This window comes from Pipistrellus kuhlii, unplaced genomic scaffold (genome assembly GCF_014108245.1).
Source record: "Pipistrellus kuhlii isolate mPipKuh1 unplaced genomic scaffold, mPipKuh1.p scaffold_m20_p_4, whole genome shotgun sequence".
NCBI lineage: Eukaryota > Metazoa > Chordata > Mammalia > Chiroptera > Vespertilionidae > Pipistrellus > Pipistrellus kuhlii.
Genome location: NW_023425540.1, coordinates 70,490,689 through 70,514,576, shown reverse-complemented (window position 1 = coordinate 70,514,576; position 23,888 = coordinate 70,490,689). Strand labels below are relative to the sequence as shown.

At 43.1% G+C, this 23,888-nt stretch overlaps 2 protein-coding genes across 5 annotated transcripts in view; both read right to left on the bottom strand.

Moving 5' to 3' along the window:
- Positions 1–5,719: 5,719 nt before the first annotated feature.
- Positions 5,720–23,888, bottom strand: part of ZKSCAN1 (zinc finger with KRAB and SCAN domains 1) — a 46,723-nt gene continuing 28,554 nt past the window's right edge. Inside the window, exons 1-4 of one of the 4 annotated variants that reach the window (XM_036409996.1) lie at positions 18,982–19,120; positions 10,217–10,703; positions 9,755–9,947; positions 5,720–7,705 (exon numbers count right to left, since the gene is read on the bottom strand). In XM_036409996.1, coding sequence (XP_036265889.1) covers positions 6,867–7,705; positions 9,755–9,947; positions 10,217–10,609 — 1,425 coding nt within the window. In that variant the 5' untranslated portion in view covers positions 10,610–10,703; positions 18,982–19,120 and the 3' untranslated portion in view covers positions 5,720–6,866. Of the gene's footprint in view, positions 7,706–9,754; positions 9,948–10,216; positions 10,704–18,193; positions 18,318–18,963 lie in introns of those variants that run through there. The other 3 variants (XM_036409998.1, XM_036409997.2, XM_045571636.1) reach the window with 3 other exon arrangements.
- On the bottom strand, positions 21,150–21,483 carry LOC118703249 (40S ribosomal protein S28-like). The gene has a single exon (XM_036410062.2). The coding sequence runs from the start codon at positions 21,481–21,483 to the stop codon at positions 21,226–21,228; it is 258 nt and encodes an 85-aa protein (XP_036265955.2). The 3' UTR covers positions 21,150–21,225.

Here is a 23,888-nt window from a genome sequence, read left to right as displayed (position 1 = left end):
GACACCACCTTAAGCCAGCCACACCAGAGACCTGGAAATTGTTTTGGATGCATTGTTTCTCATCTCTCACCTAAACAGCTTGTCTGTCAATATCCTGTCTTGCCCATTCCTGGACTTACGATTTGTCCTAGGCCATCCTTAACTCCATCCTTGGACACCAGCCTGAGATAGGTCTTTTTGTTTCTAAAGTCTTCTCCAATCCATTCTTTATACCTATGCAAGGTGATAGCACCTCAAAACCTTTCAGTGGCCCCTCCTCATCCCCTAGGTCAAAGTTCAAAATCTTTGTCATGACACGGCTTTTCATTTCCTAGCCCTGCCTACTTTCCCATCGTACCTCCTAGGACCCTTCTCATTCCAAATTCCCCACGTATTTTACGCTGGAGTGATGCAGTGACGGGAACAAGTATTGTTGCATACTTCTGTGACTTTACACATACTATTTCTTTCTGAATGCCCTCTCCTCTTTGTTCACCTGACAACCTTTCAATGCACTAACTGAGCCACTTCAGCTGGGATGCAGGGTAATTTTTAAGAATTTAAAAAGTCTGCCTCATGGATATGTCAGTACTGGAAACAGTGCACTTATGTTAATTGGTGTAGTTGATTTGGTCAAACAGGAAAAAACTGGGCTTTGGCTCAGAGAACATAGTATGTTAAAGGCAAGGCTGATTGATCCGCAGGGAAGATGGTTTGGGGGTTCTCAGAGGGGCTGGTCAGAAGGGTGCTGAGATGGTGGATCTGGGAGGAGTCCAAAGCTCAACCCTGGTCTGGAGCCCTTTAACCCCCAGACACGATACCCACTTGCCTGCCACACACGGTCTGTGGACCCATGATGGGGCCCATAGGAGGGAGCCTGTATATATAGCTATCCATCGTGTTTCTCCATGCTGTCTCAAAGGGTAAGAGATTCTTTTTTTTACTGCTGCATAGTATTCCATGGTATAAATATACCAGTTTTTAAAAAAACATTTTTATTGATTTCAGAGAGGAAGGGAGAAAGATAGAAACATCGCCGAAACCGGTTTGGCTCAATGGATAGAGCGTCGGCTTGGGGACTGAAGGGTCCCGGGTTCGATTCCGGTCAAGGGCATGTACCTTGGTTGCGGGCACATCTCCAGTAGGGGGTGTGCAAGAGGCAGCTGATCGATGACTTTCTCTCTCGTCGATGTTTCTAACTCGCTATCTCTCTCCCTTCCTCTCTGTACAAAATCAATAAAAATATATTAAAAAAAAGAAAGATAGAAACATCAATGATGAGAGATGATTGGCTGCCTCCTGCATGTCCCCTAATGGGTATCAAGCCTGCAACCGAGGCACGTGCCCTTGACTGGAATCGAACCAAAGACCCTTCTGTCTGCAGGCTGACGCTCTGTCCACTGAGCCAAACTAGCCAGAGCTGTACCAGTTTTTTTTTAATCTACTCACCTACTGATAGGCACTTGTACTGTTTCCAGATCTTAGCTATTGTAAATGGTGCTGTGAACATAGAGGTACATACAATCTTTCTGATTGGTGCTTTGGGTTTCTTAGGATATATTCCTAGAAGTGGGATCACTGGGTCAAATGGCAAATCTAATATTATTTGAGAAAACTTCACTGTTTTCCATAATGATTGCACAAGTCTGCATTCCCACCAGCAGTATAGTAGGGTTCCCTTTTCTCCACATCCTCATCACTTGTCATTTGTTAATGGTAGCCATTCTGACAGGTGTGAGATGGTACCTCATTGTCTTTTTTATCTGCACTCTTTTAATATATTTTATTGATTTTTTACAGAGAGGAATAGAGAGAAACATCGATGAGAGAGAAACTGATCAGCTGCCTCTTGCACACCTTCTACTGGGGATGTGCCCGCAACCAAGGTACATGCCCTTGACCAGAATCGAACCTGGGGCCTTTCAGTCTGCAGGCTGACGCTCTATCCACTGAGCCAAATCTCTCAGATGATTAGTAACTTTGAGCATTTTTTCATGTCTCTTAGCCATCTGTTTGTCCTCTTTAGAAAAGTGTCTATTTAGGTCCTTTGCCCATTTTTTTTTATTGGATTGTCTTACTTTTGTTAAGTTGTTGGGAGTTCCTTATATATATTCTAGAGGCCTGGTGCACAAATTTGTGCACTAGTGGGGTCTCTCGGCCTGGCCTGCGAGATCATGCTGAAATAGGCTAACATCCCCTGAGGGGTTCCAGATTGCAAGAGGGTGCAGGCCAGCCAGAGGGACCCCACTGGTGCATGATCAGGGTCAGGGAGGGGTTTGGGAGGTTGGTCAGCCAGGGAGGGACAACAGGACGGCTCCAAGGGCATGTCCAGCCCATCTCACTCAGTCCTGATTGGCTGGACCCTAGCAGCAAGCTAACCAGTTGGAGTGTCTGCCCCCTGGTGGTCAGTGTATGTCATAATGAGCAGTTGGGCAGCTTTAGCATATCATTAGCATATTATGCTTTGATTGGTTGAACAGATCACCGGACACTTAGCATATTAGGCTTTTATTATATAGGATATTTTTATTTTTCTTCCCACCCCTCACTCCATACCCACCTCAGGATATATATTTTAAAATATTTTTGTTGATTTCAGAGAGGAGAGGGAGAAACATCAATGATGAGAATCATTGACTGGCTGCCTCATGCATGCCCCCTACTGGGGATTGAGCCCAAACCCTGGCATATGCCTTTGACTAGAATTGAACCTGGGGCCCTTCAGTCTGCAGGCGAACACACTTATCCACTGAGCCAAGCTGGCCAGGGTCCTTATATATTTTGGATATTAACACTTTATCAGATGTATCATTGCCAAATATGTCCTACCATAGAGTTGGCTCTTTGTATTTTGTTGCTTTCTCCTTAATTTCCTTTGTACTAGCTGTGTCTGTAGGTATATTGCTATAAGAAATGTTTGAGATTTTGCTGCCTATGGTTTCTTCTAGGATTTTTATGATTTCATGGTTTACATTTTAGTCTTTTATCCATTTTGAGTTTATTCTTGTGTATGGTGTAAGTTGGCAGTCTAGTTTCATTTCGTTTTACATCTGTCCAATTTTCCCAGTACCTTTTACTTTTAAAAATATATTTTTATTGATTTCAGAGAGGAAAGGAGATAGCAACATCAATGATGAGAATCATTTATAGGCTGCCTCCTGCATGCCCCCTACTGGGAATCGAGCCCACAACCCAGGCATGTGCCCTTGGTCAGAATTGAACCTAGGATCCTTCAGTCCACAGGCCAACAATCTATCCACTGAGCCAAATCAGCCAGGGCATCTTTTACTTTTAAAAAAACATGTATTTTTATTGATTTCAGAGAGGGAGGAGAGGTAGAAACATCAATGATCAGGATCATTGATTGGCTGCTTCCTGTACCCTCCCCCGCCTACTAGGAATAGAGTCCATAACCTGGGCATGAGCCCTGAACAGGAATTGAACCGTGATCTCTTGGTTCATAGATTGATGCTCAACCAATGAGCCATGCTGGCTAGGCTGTTGTACTATTTTTAAAAATATATATTTTTATTTATTACAAAGAGGAAGTGAGGAGATAGAAACATCAATGATGAGAATCATCAATTGGCTGCCTCCTGCAAACCCCACACTGGGGATCAAACCTGCAACCCTGGGCACGTGCCCTTGACTAGAATCGAACCCAGGACCTTTCAGTCCGCAGGCAAATGCTCTGAGCCAAAATAGCTAGGGCTGTAGTATTTTTAAATATATATATATTTTATTTATTTTGCACAGAGAGGAAGAGAGCTAGAAACATCGATGAGTCATCAATCAGCTGCCTCTTGCACACCCCCCACTGGGGATATGCCTGCAACCAAGGTACATGCCCTTGACCGGAATCAAACCCGGGACCCTTCAGTCTGCAGGCCGACGCTCTATCCACTGAGCCATACTAGTTTCGGCTAGGGCTGTAGTATTTTTACTAGAACAGATCAACATGATATGTGGCTCTTTGCATGCTCCTAGTGATCTCATCCTCATCAATAAAGAGGATCAAAGGCAGTTCACAAGAGGGAAGGAGAATAGAGTACGTTCAATATCTTGACTCCAGGGCCTGATCAACCCTCCTGCTATTTCACAAAGAGACCTTGATTTTCTGGACATTCTGTGGAACATTATTCTAATGATGACATAATAATTAGATTTGGTGAAAAGGAAGTAGCAAGTGTACAGGGTCCTTCAGTAAAACACATGAACCAGAGCATGGGAGATAAAATTTACAAAAATTCAAGTGTCTTTTATACCAGTTTTTAAATTTTATTTATTTTTTTTCTTAATGTTTTTATTGATTTTAAAGAGAGGGATCGAGAGATAGAAAAACATCGATTGGCTGCCTCCTGCACACCTCCATTGGGGATCCAGCCCACAATTGGGCATGTGCCCTAATTGGGAATCAAACTGCTGACCTCCTGGTTCATGGGTTGATGTTCAACCACTGAGCCACGCTGGTTGGGCTTAGTGAAGTTTTTAAGGGTCCAAATATCTGAGGCATGCTGGGAAATTCTAGGGAACAAATTATTGCATCTTGCCCTTATTACTAAGAAAAAGTGTTTGAAGAACCTCCTTGGATTTTGGAAGTAACAAACACTTTCAAGTGTGGCCCAAAGTCACAGAGCCCAACTGCCATATGACCAGCAGATTCAGACGGAGTTAGAGGTATCTGTGGTAGGTGAAAAATGTGTAAAGGTCTTGTAAGCCCCAGTAGGAGCTTGCCAATAGAATTCTAGAGCAAGGCCATGCCTTCTACAGCAAAGAACTATTCCGTTTGAAGAACAGCTCCCGGATACTACTACCCATGAGACGTCTGGTGATCATGTAGCTGGAGCTATTGATCACAGCTCAGTATGCTCAGGTTCATTAAATCAGGTGGACATAGCAACAATCCATCATATGGAAGAAATGTCACATTTGTGCATCAGGCACGAGCAGGTCCAGTCACAGGTTATGTAAGCAGGAAGCTCTCACCTGTGTCACCTGCCTTTGCTGAACCGATACCTCCCTCTGCTCATACCTTTGGACTCCTGGAAGGCTCCCTTAGACTTGTTGGTGGAATAAACCTGCGGTCTGTTTCACAGAGTCAGCTCAATGTTAACATGAATCAAGAAGGCATTGTTGATTCCCTGTGTGCTTCCTCAGGAGTGAAATCTGGTGGACAGAGCTGCAGGCAGGCTCTCTGGAACCAACTTTGTCTGGAGGAAGAAGTAGCCTGAGGTAAAGATTCCATGGCCTCTTGGGCTGTGGCAAGCACCTTGTCTAGACAAGGGGCCTGCAAAGAAGAAGGTTCAAAGTCTGGGGAGAAGACATGAGGAAGATTTAAGCTTAAGGACAGATGGGCCGAAGGGGGCTGAAACAATGTAGATCTTTGTGTTATATATCAGTGCCCTTTAGAAAAAAACCACTGCACAGGAGGTATAAGGAAAATAGGGGCAGTACAGATAGGGGACTCATTCACCTCTCACCAAAGGAGTGTGAGGCAGGTCTTGAGGCTTAGCAGCTCTACCTTCATTTCCTTTACGTGGAGCAATGCCAGGAGCCTACAGGTGATCAGCTGCTTGTAATCACTAAATTCTCTGTGGGCCTTCATCATGGTTAATATATAAATAGGAGTGCTCCCATTAAAGGTACTGAGTTAGGGTGCTGGCAGGGCATCCAGGTATCAGTAAGCTACTGGAACAGTAAAAACATTTCAGATTTCAAGCACAATTTTTTTTTTTTTTAAAGTAATGACTCTAATACATTTGGCTGGTGCATAAAGACTTGGTGCCTGTAGTTTAATCTGATCCCAGGGTGGCATACCGGCAATTTCCGGAGATCAGAACTGGTCCTAGACATGACACTTTTCTTGTTGTCCCCAATCCTGGTATATCAGGTTTGCTGAACACTATGGTTGCAGCAGTAGACAAAAAAGGTATTTTAATGACTAATAGTAAAAGGTGAAAAAAACTCAGAACAACAAAATAAGCAAAAGATAGGAGGAAGGCATGAAGTAGTTGGTTTCTAGGTAACAGGAAGACTTACCTATTGGCCAAAAGACTTTTTATAAGGTAGAGAAGTATCTTAAGAAATCAAAGAGATTGTAGTCAGAAGGAAAAAATGGTATGGGTTTAAGTTAATCAAATTGGGTATTATTGACTTCTGGAGTTTAAAGAATGATGCTTCTGAGGGAGAATCAGTTTTTCAAAGACTTTGGCAGAGACAGTATATACAACCAAAATGCACATGAGGCTGACAAATGTTCCCAGTGATGAAAAAATGTATTAGCACATAGGAAAAAAGAGCATAGACCAAAATACAACTATTCTACACACTAGTGCAATTTCCTAATATACACATTCATTCACAAGTACTACATATTCTATTTATCCCAAATCCAAATTTCCAAAAAGATAAACCAGTAGGAATAGTTTTTCTCTCTAGAATAGTGTTCAATAAACAACATACCATTTATTATAACAGTCCTGAAGTATTACAAGATGTTATAAATTCGGAATCAGATTATATTGTGTTCAAATGGCTCAATTCTTTGCAAATCATAATTCTTTAAGGTATGTTAAAAGTTAAAGTCATAATTACACTTGATACACATCACTTTAACTATACAAAAGGCAATGCCGGCATGGTTACTGGGACCTGAAGTGTGGTGAGGGGCTCGGCCCCAGTTAAGCTAACGAGTGAGGAATCCACCACACCCTCTAGGACCTTCCTTCTACTGTGCCACTGCTCTCACTCCTCCAGGGTGTCTTGATGTTGAGTGAAAAAAAAGCTAGCACTTAAGTTTACATTACAATTATCTGACTTCTCCATAGCACTCATGTTCTAGAGTTACAAAAACACACATACACAAGCACTGAGAGCCTACTTGACAGTTAAAGCACTCCTCCCTCTCCAGTGTGGACTCTCTGATGTTTGGAAAGATTTGACTTACTACAGAAAGTTTTCCCACAATTATTACACCAATAGGGCTTTTCTCCAGTATGGATTCTATGATGTTTATTAAAATTGGAGCTGTGGTTGAAGGCTTTTCCACACTCCTTACATTTATACGGCTTTTCTCCAGTGTGGAGTCTCTGATGAGAACTAAGACCTGCGTGCTGACTAAAGCTCTTTCCACATTCATTACACTGATAAGGTTTCTCTCCAGTGTGTATTCGATAGTGTCGAATGAGGCTGCCTTTACCACTAAAAGCTTTCCCACAATCTTTACACTGATATGGTGCCTCTTCAGTGTGCATGCGCTGATGTTTAAGGAGATCTGAGCTCTGACCAAAGGCTTTTCCACACTTACAGTCATAGGGCCGGTCTACCAAGTGGGTTCTGTAATGAAGGGTAAGGTTTGAGCTGTGGCTGAAGGCTTTCCCACATTTGGTGCATACATAGGGTTTCTCCCCAGTGTGTGTTCTCCGGTGTTTAGTAAGATTTGAGCTATTGCTAAAGGCTTTTCCACACTCAGCACATATGTAACGTCTCTCTCCTGGGGCAGGTTTGGTGGACATTAATTCTCTACCTTTCTTGGAACCTTTGTCTAGGAGAGAGGTTTTTGTTCCTCTTTCTTTTTCAAGGTTTACCCACTGCCTTTCTAACCTGGCCTCAAATTTATTGGCAATAACCATGGGAGTAATATCCTTTTTGAATTCGTCTGCGTAAGACTCTTCAGAACTTTTCTGCATATCTGTTGATTCCTCATTCTGGGTGTTCGATTTACAATCTGAAACAATAAGTAGAATAAGGGCATGTGAGTTATTTCCTGTTCTGAGAAGAAACTGTTAAAGGACAAAGAGAATCATCAGATGACATTGATGGATTTTTAAGGGTGACCAAATATTGTTCTGAGAGGTCACAATATCACAATTATACAAAAAAGTCATCATCAAATCTAGTTTACAATACCAGACTTTCACACAGCCCACTACCCTACCCGAAGCTATGATGGTATGAAAGAGTACATGGCTTTTTCTGCTAGGAGGAGAACTTCATATATAGAAGGCAATAAGGCAAAGTCAAGCATATTGCAGCAAAGGGAGATGGGAGATGCTTGGGCAGAATGAAACAAGTTAGATTGCTGAAGGGTCAATCTGATTAAGGAAAATAAAGAATAATTAAGGGAGAAGAGGCTAGTGGTAAACAAAAAATCCATGTGCTCATAGAAGCTGAATATCCTATATAATAAAGATGTAATATGCAAATGATTCTTACGCCGTGAAGTGTAACAACCAGATCATGGATCAGCAGGAGGGTGTGGTGGGGAGCTACAGGAGGGGGCAGGGCAGCAAGCTATTGGAGGGGGACAGGAGGAGAGCTACTGGAGGGCAGCAGCGAGCTACTGGTGAGCTACTGTGCATGGATTCATGCGCAGGGCTACTATACTCTCTCTCTCTCTCTTTATACACACACACACACACACACATATGGTTAAGTTGACTTGTGCATGCGCCATACATAAAAAGCTTTTGCTGGTGCCAATCACATGCACATGTTTCCATCTGTCATTGTTGATCCTGAATTTGGTTGACACTTCTATTATAGAGAAAGGGTGAGTAACGATATTAAAATATTTCTTCTAATTAATTTCCTTTCAATGTGCACAAATTCGTGCACAGGGCCACTAGTAAAAGCAATAAAAGAGAACATTCAGTCCATTTATAATCATTCTAGTCCCAGATTCTCCTCCTTAATATGTTTTTATTGATTTTTTTAGAGTAAAAGGAAGGGAGAGGGAGAGCGAAACATTGATTGGTTGCCTCCTGCACACCCCCTACTGGGGATTGATCCCACAACCTGGGCAGATGCCCTGACTGGGAATCAAACCAGTGAACTCTTGGTGTATGGGATGAAGCTTAACCAACTGAACCACACTAGCTAGGCCCAGATCCTTTTTTTAAATATATATTTTATTAATTTTTTACGGAGAGGAAGGGAGAAGGATAGAGAGTTAGAAATATCAATCAGCTGCCTCCTGCACACCTCCCATTGGGACGTGCCTGCAACCAAGGTACATGCCCGATTGGAACCAAACCTGGGACCCTTCAGATCGCAGGCTGATGCTCCATTCACTGAACCAAACTGGCTTTGGCCAGATCCTTCTTAATTTAAGTGAAAGTACTTAACTCCCACCAGAATTCAACTCTTATCATTTAATCTATATCAGCTAGGATACTTTAATTATAAAGTATCATTGTGGAAATCAAATTAAAGCAATACATCTTTTAAGAGCATTTCACTAGACAATCACACTGCTGCTAAAAGTCAATCTAACCATCCACATACATAGAAGTTTCCTCTGAAAAATGGACTCCCTTTACCTAGGATCCTTCAGTCTGCAGGCTGACGCTCTATCCACTGAGCCAAACTGGCTAGGGCAAAATGGGCTCCTCTTAAGCAGAAGCCCCAACTGGCAAAGGTCCCTCCTTCAATCTAGCCCCTTTTTCCTTATGCCTCTGCCTCAGTCTCCTGGCCATCTATTTCCTTCCTCTGTCAGCAGTGACCACTCTGCTGCTTCCAGGCTCGCCCCCTACGCACTGACTGCGCAGTGGGAGCTAAAATCTCTCTCGCTCCATGAGGAGCGGTCATGCGGCTAATCATACAGGTTATCCTTCAAGTTGCCATGAACTATGTGTAGGAAATAAGTAACTTAAAAGTGTAAAATTTTAAACAGCCCAAGGCAGAAGTTGAATAAATTTTTCAGGGACCATTTCTACATAATCCAAAGCTGATTATTACAGGCTCACTATATCATTAACAGATGAATTGTTCCTACCTTGCTTCTGTCTTAGCTCTGGAGTGAAATCCTGCTCTTCACCAGACTCTTGGATGTACAGGGGTCCCCAAGACTCATAGTTGGGACTATTCTCCACCGACTGTGGCTGGGTGCTGCTCAGGGACTTCTTTGCTGTTCCCGAAGAGGACATCTTCTCCCAGGCCTGCTTCTGTTCATTCGGAGGAGGTGAAACCTAGGCAATTAGGAATGGCTGGGTTTGTCCACAGCCCACTTTAGAACTAACATGAAGGAAAATCTCAGGAGAGCTATGTAAAATCTCTAGGAAAGAGAAAAGAGAAACACCCCCCATTCAATTCTCAAGACTAACGCTAGTGTAGGATAGTAGGAAAAAGAGGAGGAAACATGGTCTCAATCAGTAGAAACGTCCATTTACCTGTTCGTATTGTATGGACAAATCATACCTGCGTGGAATGGCATGCTCCCAATCTCATTCCCTCCTACCTGCTGTCCTGGTTCATCTAGTTCTTGCTCCAGGTCTTCCAGGAGAGTGACGGCCTCTTCGGCACTCTCTGGACAGTGCTCCTGCACCCAGGCCTGTAGCTCCCGGGGCAGGATGGTCAGGAACTGCTCCAGCACCAGCAGCTCCAGGATCTGCTCCTTGGTGTGGATCTCGGGCCTCAGCCACTCACAGCAGAGCACCCGGAGCTGGCTGAGGGCCTCCCGCGGTCCAGGTGTGTCATGGTATCCAAACTGCCTGAAGCGCTGGCGGAACATCTCCAGGCTTGGAAAGCATTTTTCTTTCTCCTCCTCAACTTTCACAATCACAGGCCCCACCTGCTCCTGGAGGGGCCGAGGGCCCACACCTGCGGCTACGCCCAGTACCTTGGTCATCATACGGACTCCAGAAACAGCCGCACTAAAGATGGGCTCTTTGTAGAGGAGTATTAGTTCCTTTAGATTTCTGGTTCTTCAGGACTACAGGCTCAACCTAAGAAAATATTGTTACCATAAAATTACCAAAATAAGTATTTTTAAGTTTTGGTCTTACAGTTACACTTTTAGCACAAGAAACTGTAAAAATTATGGCCACTATAATACTACCATGTAAAAATTATTGTTCAAATCTCTCTGGAGGTAGTTCAGAATATCTTACTTTGGTTTTACTTTCAAAAGAGCACACTGAGACCCAGCTGGTGTGGCTCAGTGCAGGCTTCAATTCCCGGTCAGGGCATATGTTTGATCCACAGTAGGGGGCGTGCAGGAGGCAACCAATTGGTGTCTCTCTCCCTCCCCCCTCCCTCTCTTTTGAAAAAAAGAAAAAAGAAAAAAAGAAAAAAGAATATTTCAAGTGAAGATTACCCCCCTCAAAAAAAAAAAAACAAAAACAAAAAACCCCCCACCACGTGGCATACTTTAAAAATTAAATTTACATTAACTATGCTCTGAAAACCTTTTTAGATCCTTAGAACTCCTGAGGTTTTAACAGGCTATTGCTGGCCAGCAAATGTACATTTATGTTACAGCTTTAAATTAGTTGTTTAGATTCACATATCTAGTGAATACATATTAAAGACATGTATTTTATATATTACTGTTCCCCTTCATTTATTTTTGTGATCAATTTTTGAAATTTTAAAAAATGTGAAATGGGATTCTGGCAATAGAACCTCAATATGTAACCTTGCTTTTATGAAAAATTCAATAATTATCAGAATTCTAGGGATGCTAATACTTGGACTCCCCTCCACTGTACCATGCGGAAGCATTCTATGAGATGCCAACAGGTCCTGCCAGGGTGAACCAGAATCAGCACCGTCCACTCCCTGACACTGCTACACACCCAATGCGCTGCTGGAGCTCCCAAGTTCAGGATTATTGAGCCAGGGAAGAATCATTGCCATCAGTCTCCTAAAATAAAGGCTCTGGCACCAAAGACTACAGATGTAGCAGTGCTGGGAGCATTTCTTAGGTATGCTTAAAAGTGACTTCAGTGTTGGAATAACTCCATAAATGGTTACAAAATTTCACACTCCAGCCAGAGAAGGGCAGTCCAACAACAGGAAAGACATCAGAACCTGTTTGGGCTACTTAGCTTCTGGATCCAACTACAACTGCTAATTTATCTGCAGCCTGGACCTCTCTTGTGAAGTTTAGACTTATATGACCAACTACCCACCTGACACTCCACCAGCCTGTCCAACATCATCCCAAACTTAACATGCCCCAAACTGCACTTCCCATCTTCCCCCCAAAGCTGCTCATCTCGGTTAACTGCAGCTCTACTGCTGTTTTCATGGACCAAAAACGTGGTCATCCCTGATCCCTCTCTTTACATTCTACATGTAATTCAGAAGTAAATCCTGTTAGCTCTATATCCCAGAGAGACAGAGTTCAACCTTCTACACTGCCATCCAGTCCATCACCAGCAGCTTCCTAATTGCTTCCACTCTTCCCTCATCCATTCTCAACACAGCAGCCAGAGATCGCCCGTTAAGTCAGATCACACCATTCCTCGGGTCACACGCTCAAGGCTTTGTGTCATACAGAGTAAAAGCCAAAGGCAGCCGAAACCGGTTTGGCTCAGTGGATAAAGAGTCGGCCTGCGGACTGAAAGGTCTCAGATCGATTCCAGTCAAGGGCATGTATGTACCTTGGCTGCGGGCACAGCCCCGGTAGGGGGTGTGCAAGAGGCAGCTGGTCGATGTTTCTAAATCTCTATCCCTCTCCCTCTCTGTAAAAAATCAATAAAACATAAAAAAAAAAAAAAAGCCAAAGGCATTATATTGGCCAAAAAGGCTTCCCTGTTGTCTCTGACCTGATCTTAACACTTCTCTGTTCGTTCTACCCCAGGCAGTTGGTTCCCTGGACTTGTGCGGCTCTCCCACCTGAGAGCCTTTGTCCAGGCTGCTCCCTTAACACTTCCTGCAGATTACATGCTTCTTCCAGAGTATGCATGCTTGACCCCTTATTTTATTTATTTAAAAAAAATTTTTTTTATTGGTTTCAGAAAGGAATGGAGAGGTAGAAACATCAATAATGAGAATAATTGATAGGCTGCCTTCTGCATCCTACACTGGGGATCAAAACCGCAACCTTGGCATGTGCCCTGACCGGAAATCAAACCATGACTTCCTGGTTCATAGGTCGATGCTCAACCACTGAGCCACACCAGCTGGCATGACCACTCTGTTTTAAACTGCACACTACCCTCCCTCACCTCAAAACTCCTTATTTTTCTATTCTCCCCCCTCCCCGGGACCCCACCCCTTATCTTCCTATTTTTTCCCTCCATATCACTCACCACTATACAAATGCTATATATTTTACTTCTATCTAGTAATAATTAATGTCGTTTTTAAACATTCGTTTAAAATCTTGCTTGGCGTTGACTTGTATTGACATAACCTTCAAACACGTGGTATCTACAGAACGTGTGAAGTGCAATTAACAAGTTTTTCTTGAAAAAGTTTGTGTTTGGTTTGGTTTTTGTTGCAAAACTAGGGCTAAGAAGATGGCGGATGAAGAGCATATTCGGCACTGCATGCTTTACGAGTTCCAATTAGGAAGAAAAGCAAGTGAGGCTGCAAAAAACATCCGTAGTGCTCTTGGTCAAGATGCAGTTAGCGCCAGAAAATGCCAGCGTTGGTTTGAGAAATTTCGTGAGGGAAATTTTTCATTAGATGACAAGAGTGGTCGAGGCCGTGTGTCCAATTTTGACCAAGAAGCTCTTCAAGCTCTTTTGGTGCAAAATCCTCAAATTACCCAACAAGAGCTTGCGACAACTTTAAATTGTTCACAAAAAACAATTTCCAATCAATTGCGTGCACTTGGCAAAGTCCAAAAGTTTGGAAAATGGGTTCCTCATGAGTTGACCGACAACAACCGTAATCAAAGAGTCACAATTTGCAGTTCGCTCCTCTCTCGTCAAAACCGTTTGCCGTTTTTAGAGCAAATTGTTACCGGAGATGAGCAATGGGTGCTGTATGTTAATTTGAAAAGGCGGCCTCAATGGTTGGACAAAAATGAGGCTCCGCAGCCCACGCCAAAACCTGACTTGCATGAGAAAAAAGTGATGTTGTGTGTTTGGTGGAATTTTAAAGGAATTCTTCATTATGGACTTTTACCATCTAACCAAACCATTACAAGTGCAGTGTATAGTGCCCAATTGGAAAGGTTAGCCCAAGCTTTAAGAGAAAAAGAACCCGTGCTGATTAATCGGAAGGGCGTAATTCTTCACCACGATAACGCACGACCGCATACTGCAAGAATCACTGCTGAAAAACTGCGCCAGTTGGAATGGGAGGTTCTCCCTCAACCTGCATATTCTCCTGATATTGCCCCTTCCGATTACCATTTGTTTCGTTCTTTGCAAAACTTTCTTCTTGGAAAAAAATTTAATAATGAAGAATGCCTCAAAAATGCATTGACCGAATTTTTTGCATCAAAATCACAAGAATTTTACAACAGAGGAATTAAAATGCTTCCTGAGCGTTGGGCACAAGTAGTAGAAAAAAACGGCAACTATATTGTTGATTAAATTTTGTTGTATTGTTTAAATAAATTCGATTTAAAAATATTAGAAAACGACATTAATTATTACTAGACCTAATATTTCTAGACTATCTGTCTCTATCCTTGAAAATCAACTCTTCATCTATTTTGTTCACTGCTATATTTCAAACATCTAAAATATACCTAGTACTTTGCAGGTACTCAAACAGCTGTGGAAAGAATGCAATACATGGATCTTTGGGTCTATTTTTAAGGAGTAAAAACTATAAAATTGGGTTTAAAAATATCAATACAAATTTAAATTTAAAAAATATGGCAGTAAGAATTCGTGTTTAGTGTAATATAGACAGAGGTTGATACAGAATTAGATAATGTGTGTACATGGGTTACAATGGAGACATTTATTTTCTAGCTCCGTCTGCTGTGAAGGTCCAGAAGCAATAACATCATGGTAGGAATAAGCATACCCAGTGCCCAAATCTTGGTCTCTAAATATCATTCTCCAATAAAAGGAACTAGAGATGGAGAAATGATTGATTCTAGGTTGGGGAATATATAAGCTGAGCCCGGGGCCATCTTGTAATGCCAAGAAGTATTAAACAACCACAGTGAGGCATGTTAAAGGAACACAGAAGACAACATATAAAAGCTCCCAGAAGTTACAACGGAAACAATTTGAGCAACAAAATAAATGGCGTAGTACTAGATTATAACCATAAGTTTAATATAAATATCCATAAGCCCGTACTGATGTAAAAAAGGTTGAATGAATAGAGAAGACAAATCTCTCATACAGAATTATTTCAAATAAATTATGTAGATACTACCCTCAAGAAGGCAGAGCTCCAACCTCTTGAATACAGGCTACACTTACTGACTTGCCGGGGGAAAGTAACTATGGTAAAGAAACACACATGCTGGAATACCACTCAAGACATAAAAAATGAAATACTGCCATCTATGACAACATGCCTGTTGCTTGAGCAAATTATAAGTGAATTAAGTCAGCTAGAAAAGGACAAGACCTATATAAACCTCACTCACAGGTGGAATAAAACAAAACAAAACAAAAACGTAACGCTGAAGCCGGTTTGGCTCAGTGGATGGAGCGTTGGCTTGCGGACTGAAGGGTCCCAGGTTCGATTCCGGTCAAAGGCATGTACCTTGGTTTCCGGCACATTCCCAGTGGGGGGTGTGCAGGAGGCAGCTGGTCGATGTTTCTAGCTCTATCTCTCTCCCTTCCTCTCTGTAAAAAATCAATAATAATAAAAAAAGTAACAAATGAACAAAGCAAAACAAAACAAACCACAAACTCAGAGATCAAGACATCATATGGTAGTTACCAGAAGGGGAAGAGCAAAATTGGTAAAGGGGGACAAAATATATGGCAATGAATAGAAAACAGAGTTTTGGTGTGGGGAGCATGAAATAGATATCGAACTATCTCATGTGCACACCTGAAATTTAAATGTTATTGACCAATGCTACCTCAGTAAAAACACATTTAAAATATATATATATATATATATATATATATATATATATATATATATTATCGATTTTTTACAGAGACAAAGGGAGAGAGAGAGAGAGCTAGAAAAGTCGATGAGAGAGAAACATCGACCAGCTGCCTCTTGCCCACCCCCTACCAGGGATGTACCCACAACCAACGTACATGCTCTTGACCAGAATCGAATCTGGGACCTTCCAGTCTGCAGACCAACGCTCTACCACTGAGCCAAACCAGTTTCGGCTGTAAAAACATTTTTTTTAAAAAAAGATTAGTATCATCAGTGACAAGTCATGTGCCTTGATATGAGAAAAGCACTTCACTTCTGTGGTCTTCCTCCTCAAAACCCATAACCACAGCCTAATCATAAGAAATACATCAGACAAACCAAACTGAGGGACAGTCTACAAAAACAACTGACTAGTAGTCTTCAAAACTGTCAATAAAAAACAAGGAAAGACTGAGCAGACATGACAACTAATGTAATATGGTATCCTGGTTGGGATCCTGGAACAGAAAAAGGACATTAGGGAAAAACTAGTAAAAGTCAAAGCGTGAAGCTGAGTTAATTGTAACGCACCAATCTTGTTTCCTATAGTTGTGGCAGATGTATATAGTAAAGTAAGGGAAACTGGTGAGAGGTAGATGGGGACTCACTATTATTTTTGAACTCTTCTATAAATCTAAAACTACTCTAAAATTATTTAAACACAAAATATGGGCCGTTGGGGCAAACAAGCAGCTTTAGTAAATGCTGTTCTATTACGGACTGGTAAAGAGAAATATGGCTAACTTCAGTACTTATGATGTTGAAGCAGACCATTCTTAGAGTTAATAAAACATTTAAGAAGTTGTGAAGCCTTTTAGGATTTTTTAAAACAATGCTTTTGTTGATTTTAGAGAGAGGAAGGGAGAGGGAGAACATTGATGCGAAACATCAATTGCCTGCCTCCTGCCCGCTCCCCACTGGGGATCGAGTCCACAATCGCGCATGTGCCCTGACCAGGAATCCACCAGAGCACCTCTGGGTTCATGGGTGGATGCTCAACCACTGAGCCACTCCTGGCCGGGCTAGGAGTTTTTCTTTTTAATCCTCACCCAAATATATTTTCCCAGAGTTTTAGAGAGGGAAAGACAGAAATATCTATGTGAGAGAAACAGATTGGTTGCCTCCTGCACTTGCCTCTACTAGGGACCTTTTGGTCAGCAATCCCATGCTCTATCAACTGTGTAAAACAGGCTAGAGCAGATTTTTTTTTAAACACCTGCCTTGTCTCAAGGAGCAGCAATAGTTAATTTCTGACTCTCTTCCAATAACTATGAGAATTTCTGACTCTCTTCCAATAACTATGAGAATATTGGCCTAATGAAACAGTTTCTCGCAGATCTATCTCAAACATAACACAAAGCATTTTTTAAAAATTTTATTTATTTATTTTATATATTTTTATTTATTTCAGAGAGGAACGGAGAGGGAGAGAGAGAGAAACATCTATGATGAGAGAGAGCTGTTTATCAGCTGCCTCTTGCATACCCCACACTGGGGATGGAGCCTGCAATCCTTGGCGGGAACCGAACCCGGGACCCTTCAGTCCTCAAGCCGTCGCTCTATCCGTTGAGTCAAACAGGCTAGGGGCTCACAGGAAGCCTTTTTTAAATGTTATCAAATACTTTTAGTTTTGAAATAGTTGGCAACATTACACTCATTCGTCCCTTGAAATCACAGTCCATTTTCCAGTTTGGCAATTCTATCTCCCCACAGGCTCAAAGGCCATCTGCAGAGGTTTAAAATGCAAATCTGTTAATATCACCCAGTTATTTAAAATTACTTAATTTTTTGCATGGTAACCAATGCCAAGCTGGCCTCTGTCTCCCCCTTTCCATTATCACTTCCCTTCTCATCCCCTATGCTCACTCAATACCCAATTATTTTTAAAAAAATATTTTATTGATTTTTTACAGAGAGAAAGGGAGAGGGATAGAGAGTTAGAAACATTGATGAGAGAGAATCATCGATCAGCTGCCTCCTGCACACCCTCTACTGGGGATGTGCCTGCAACCAAGACACATGCCCTTGACCGGAATCGAACCTGGGACCCTTCAGTCTGCAGGCCAATGCTCTATCCACTGAGCCAAACCAGTTAGAGCTCAATTCCCAATTCTTATGGCAGGCTTCTATTCATCTTTCAAGTCTCAGCTCAGTAACTAATCCATGAAAAGATGCTCAACCTTAGTTATAATAAAATATGCTCCCACATCTCAGATTGGCAAATATTAAAAAACAAATCTGATAATGCTCTGCACTGATGTTTTGGTTTTCACTTGAGGAAAGCCAGTAATTTCACATTTGGTCATGCTGAGTTAAGAGATGCCCGGCTTCTGAATTTTTCTTAGTAAAGTGCTCATAAAATAAAAAGGCATGTGGATAGAAAACAGAGGCTTTGTTACTAACTCACACTGTCTTCAAGCACAGTGAACTACTTTTTTAGGCTATCTAGAATTTCAGCTAAATCCATCAATGCCCTGGCCAGGTAGCTTAGATGGTTAGAATGTAGTCTTGATAACCTATGGTTGCAGATTCCCTGGTTAGGGCACATATAAGAATCAATCAATAAATGCATAAATAAGGGGAGAAGGGGAGAGGGAGAGAGAGATTTGTGGTAGTTATTCACGCACTCGTTGGTTGCTTCTTGTGTGCCCTGACCCTGGATGGAACCCGAAGCCTTTGCGTACCGGGAGGACGCTCTAACCAACTGAGCTACCCATCCAGGGCCTTACACACTTTCCAGCCTGAACAAAGACCAACGAGACTACTCACTCCCTGCGATCAGGCCTTCTAAAGAGGTTCCGTTTCTCCGAGAAGGCCCGCAACCCCCGGGGCGGGTTTCGTCAATTAGCCCTGAGCTCGGGCCTCCCTTTGAGAGCCCAGGGCCGGGGGGGTGGGGTGGGGGATTGGTAGCCCCTGCTCTGCTCAAGGAGCGCACAAAAACGGCCCGAAACTGCGACACGAAGTTTCATTTGTTAGGACCTTGGGGGGAGGAAAGGCTTTCCAGGGAGCCAGCGCCTCCAGGGCCGGGCAGGGGCCAGGGCTCCTCCCCGCAGCCCCTCCCGGACCCGCCCGGGGCCTCCGCGGGGGCCAGGGCCGCACGCCCACCCCTCCCGCTCCGGATCCTCCCGCCCGGGCTCCCTCCCCGCCGCCGGGCTCCCTCCCCGCCGCCGAGCTCCCCGGGACCTGGCGGCTCACCGTGAGTCAGAGGCGCTGCTGGCGCTGGGACACCGAGACGCACCGCGCGGCGCAGCCGGAAGTGCGTCATAGCCCGTCCGCCGACGGGTTTGCGCGGTCGCAGGGCCCCTCTAGGAACTCGGGAATCTCAGCAGCTCGGTGGAAGGAGGCACCGTCAACGTAACCGGGAGGGAACTTGTCTCCCCCTCCGGGGTGGTTTAAAAAATATATATATTTTATTGATTTTTTACAGAGAGGAGGAGCGAGGGATAGAGAGCTAGAAACGTCGATGAGAGAGAAACATCGACCAGCTGCCTCTTGCACACCCCCTACTCTACTGGGGATGTGCCCGCAACCAATGTACATGCCCTTGACCGGAATCGAACCTGGGACCTTTCAGCCCGCAGACCGACGCCCTATCCACTGAGCCAAACCGGCTTCGGCCCCGTTGGTTTTTTACTAAAAAAAAAAGTTCCGGCCTAAAGGCGGCGGCTTGGGCCAGAAAGGAGCGCACCAAACACCATGCCGTCTGACCTGAGAGCGTCTGGAGAAACTGTTCTTAACTTTGGTAGAAAGAAGGGGAGAAGGAGGGCCAAAGCAGTCTTAGTTTTCCAATAGGCGAGGTGTTGTCATTTGAAAAAGAAGTTTGCATTATGGAACCGCAGAAGGCCAGTGAATGGAACTGATAGAAAAGTCAATATCAGGTAGGCCTTTCTTAAGAAAGAGTTTCTCAGAAATGGCCTCTTCCTCCGGGTTCTGATTAGAGCACATGTGTCAAACACAAGGCCCGAGGGCCAAATCCGTCCCGCCAGGCCTTGCAATGTGGCCCGCACCGCGCTGTCATCACTGCACTCCGCTGCGTTTCCATCACAATGACAGTTTATGACTGTTCTGTAAACCATTCGGCCCGCGATTTAGGCTGGATTTTAGATTTTGGCCCCTTCTCTGATTGAGTTCGACACCCCTAGATTAGAGCGTCCGCCCCTGCACTGAAGGGTCGTGGGTTGGATTCCTGGTCATGGGCACATACCTAGGCCCCAGTCAGGGTGCATGCGGGAGGCAACCAATGGAAATCTGTGTTCCCCTAACAAACAAAAGTGGCCTCCTGTATGTCCTTGTGCTGTTGTGAAGAATTAGGAGAGCCCAGGGGATGGGAAGGACAGGAGGTTTGCAGAATCTTCCTACAGCTTGTCTTAGAATTCTAGTAGTTTTTCCCTTTAAAACGGGGAAACTTCAAAACACTCCTTCGCCATTACCACTCCCTCCACACACCTCCTTTGAGTACTTACTATGGGCCAGGTACTGTGTTAAGGTCTTGGTTTCAGTTTTGTTTTGTTTTTTTAAATATACTTTATTGATTTTTGACAGAGAGGAAGGGAGAGGGATAGAGAGTTAGAAACATCGATCAGCTGCCTCTTGCACACTCCCTACTGGGGATGTGCCCGCAACCAAGGTACATGCCCTTGACCGGAATCGAACCTGGGACCTTTCAGTCCGCAGGCTGACACTCTATCCAATGAGCCAAACCGGCTTCGGCATTGGTTTCAGTTTTTTATTGCTGCGTAAAACACTACCCCCAAACTTAGTGCCTTAACACAGCATTTATCATTTATTACATGATCTCACAAATCTGTGGATTGGCTGGATTGTTCAGCTTCCGGCGGTACCAACGGAGGGGCTGGGATGGCTGGCAATTGGTGCTGGTCCACAGCCTGGAAGCCCAGCTGGGTTGCTAGCCTGGGGCCTCCATGTTCCTTCATGTCAATCTGTCTGTGGGCATGGCTGCTTGGGCTTTCTCCGCATGACGAGTAGATTCCCCAAGAGGAGCATTTTCCTAGGTGTACCGGTTAATAATGAGGATTTCCCCCCCCAATAAATGAGGTTCCACATATGTTGATATACTTATATGCGATTTGATATGTATGCTATTTTGTTGTATTGACAAGCTTCAAAATTTCTGTGTCAAATTTTCTGAAGGTGTTAATATCATAGATATTAGTATATTTAAAAATGTCCAATTTCATGCCAAGAGCATTTGCAGGAAGTTTTAAATCATTATTTTGAAGAAAAGTGCTAGCGATGGACATTACTTTGACTAAAGCACTTTTGATGTTTCTCTTGAAATTATCACAAAATCCGCACTAATTGGTCAATGATTAATTCGCATTAACTTTTTTTTTATTTTATACAAACACTTTATTAACAGTGGTGCATCTTCCCCGTGGGTTCTGTGTTTACCCAGTCAGCCAGGACCCAGACACAAGTTCAGCGCAGCCTCCGTGCCTCTCGCTCGGACTCCAATAGGGTGAGCACGTCGCCCTCGTGCACAGGGCCTTTCACGTTGCAGATGATGGAGCGGCTCGTGTCGTCCATGAACTCCACGTGGACCTGCGTGCACTGTCCCTGGGAGCCGGTCCTGCCCAGCACCTTGGTCACCCTGGCCAGCTTGATGGGCTGCACGCGACTCGTGTCCATGATGGCAGCAACAGTCGGGCGGAAAGCCGCATTAACATTTTTAAGCATAAAAATATCTATGATGTTAACACCTTCAGAAAATTTGACATATGAAATTTTGAAGCTTGTTGTCAATACAACAAAATAGCATACATATCAAAGCACATACATATTAACATATGTGGAACCCCATCTGTTGAAAAAAATCCTCATCATTAATCGGTACACCTTGTAAGAGGTCAAGGTGGAACTTGTAGATGTTGAGGGCCCAGCCTTGGAAGTTAAATAGCATCATTTTCACTACATTCTGTTGTTAAAATAGGTCACTGGATCAGACTCAAGTGGAAGAAAACATTCTATCTCTTGGTCACACTGCAAGAGTATGTGGGATGGGAGATAATGTGACTATCTTTAAAAGCAATCTACTACACACATTTATCTTCATTATATCAATCTTTGAAAACTATAATCCTGAGAATACTTATCCCTGTAAAATAGTAAAATTTCTACTTTATAGATGAAGAAACTTGGGCTTAGAAAGGTAAGTAACTTTTCCAGTGTCATACAACAAATATGTGGGAAAGTCAAGATTCAGATGTGGCTCTCTTTCTCCAAAGCCTATGTGTGTTTTTTGAATCCTTACCCGAGAATATTTTTCCATTGAATTTTTTAGAGAGTGGAAGAGAGAGGGAAAGATAGAAAAATATCGATGTGGGAAAAACACATCAATTTGTTGAGCCCCGACCTGGCCTGGGTGGAGAAGCAGCCTGCAGGCCCTGGGGAGGAGCCTGCAACCAAGGTCTGTTCCCTTGACCAGGCTCCAACCCAGGACCCTTTGGTCCTCAGTCTAATGCTCTATCCACTGAGCCAAACCAGCTAAGGCCCAAAGCCTATGTTTTCAAGCTCTATAATTCCTCTACATTGGCTGGAAAAAGAATAAATGGTTAAAAGGGACAAAATCACTAAGTCTGAGGGGAAAACCAGGAAGCCTGTATCTGTTCTATTAGCCGCACATATGTTGATGATTTGGTAGCACTCTGACCAGTCACTTAGTCAAAGGATCTTTGCCTACATGTGTAACCAGTGAGTTGTGATGCAGGGGCTTAGAGTTGCAAAATATTCATACCAAAAGAAACCTTAAGGACAATCTGGTAAAGCTCTTGCTTGTAGACAAAGAAGCCAATGCTTAGGGAAGTCAGGTCCAAGGCACACTAGTTAGCTAACTAGTAGCAAAGCTTAGAGTAGAATTCAGATTCTCTAATTCAGTGTTGTGTCATTACTATGTCTCCACAGATTTTAAAGATATCATCCATCCAAATCATATGGTATTAAAACTAGTTAACCTAGAATGGTCCATTATTTTCTTCCATTAATATAACCATGACCATATAGAAAGACAACAAGGGAACAAAGGAAAAGCTAGTCAAATTGCTGGTGGCTCACGGTGACGTGTCACCTGCATTTCCTCTTTAGAATGGTTTTGATTTCCAGGAACCTCATACTCTTCTAATTAATTCATTCAACAAACACCAAGAACCTACAATGTATCAGACATTGTGTTAAGGCACATGGGTAAATGAAAAATACACACAGCCCTAGCTGGTTTGACTCAGTGGATAGAGTGTCAGCCTGTGGACTGAAGGATCCTGGATTCAATTCTGGTCAGGGGTACATGCCTGGATTTCGGGCTTGATCCTAGGTAGGGGGTGTGCAGAAGGCAGCAATCAGTGATGCTCATCATTGATGTTTCTATCTCTCTGAAATAAAGATATATTTTAAAAAAAACACCCAGTTCTTGGCAGACATCTAATCAAATAATTACAAAAATGTTGATAGAGATGAGACCAATAAGTGGTGACTGAATGAATGTGTCATCTTGGGGGTCTCACTCTAGCCTTCTGTAATGTACCAACAGTCTTTCTATGACAATTCTGTTTCTAACCGTTTCTGTGGCTGGGAGCTTACTACTTTAGAGGACAGTTCCCTCTTTTGGGGAGAGTTCCACTTGGGAAATGTTCTTTAAAGCAAAAATCTGCATTCCTATAATTTCAACTCATTGATCTTCGTCTTAATCTATTCTTTTCTCTCACAAAATGCATGTAGTTGTTATTCTTACCCCTTTAAAATATTAGAAAATTACCACGATTGCCCCAAAGATGGCTCCGTGGGAAAGGAGGGAGGAAGCCAGGGTTTCCAGTAACCACTGGTAGCTTTTCCCCTTCCAGATTCCTGCTACAAAGGGGATAGGACTTCTTTTTCGTTTTCAAATGTTTCAAGACAAAAGGGAACTGAGTATATAGAGAAAGTAAAGAGGGAGAGTATGGAGGTCTTTTAAATGAGGAATTGTGGACCCTTACAGTGCCCACAGTCGGTTCCGACATTTATATTCAAGGATTCAGAAGCAACTTTCAGATGTGATCATGGTCATGGCTCTCTCTAAAATGGTTGCTTTCTGGATCTTCCTCACTTCTGCC

Excerpts from the sequence above, each read along its gene's own strand:
- LOC118703249 (XM_036410062.2), bottom strand. The coding sequence starts at position 21,483 with ATGCTTAAAAATGTTAATGCGGCTTTCCGCCCGACTGTTGCTGCCATC.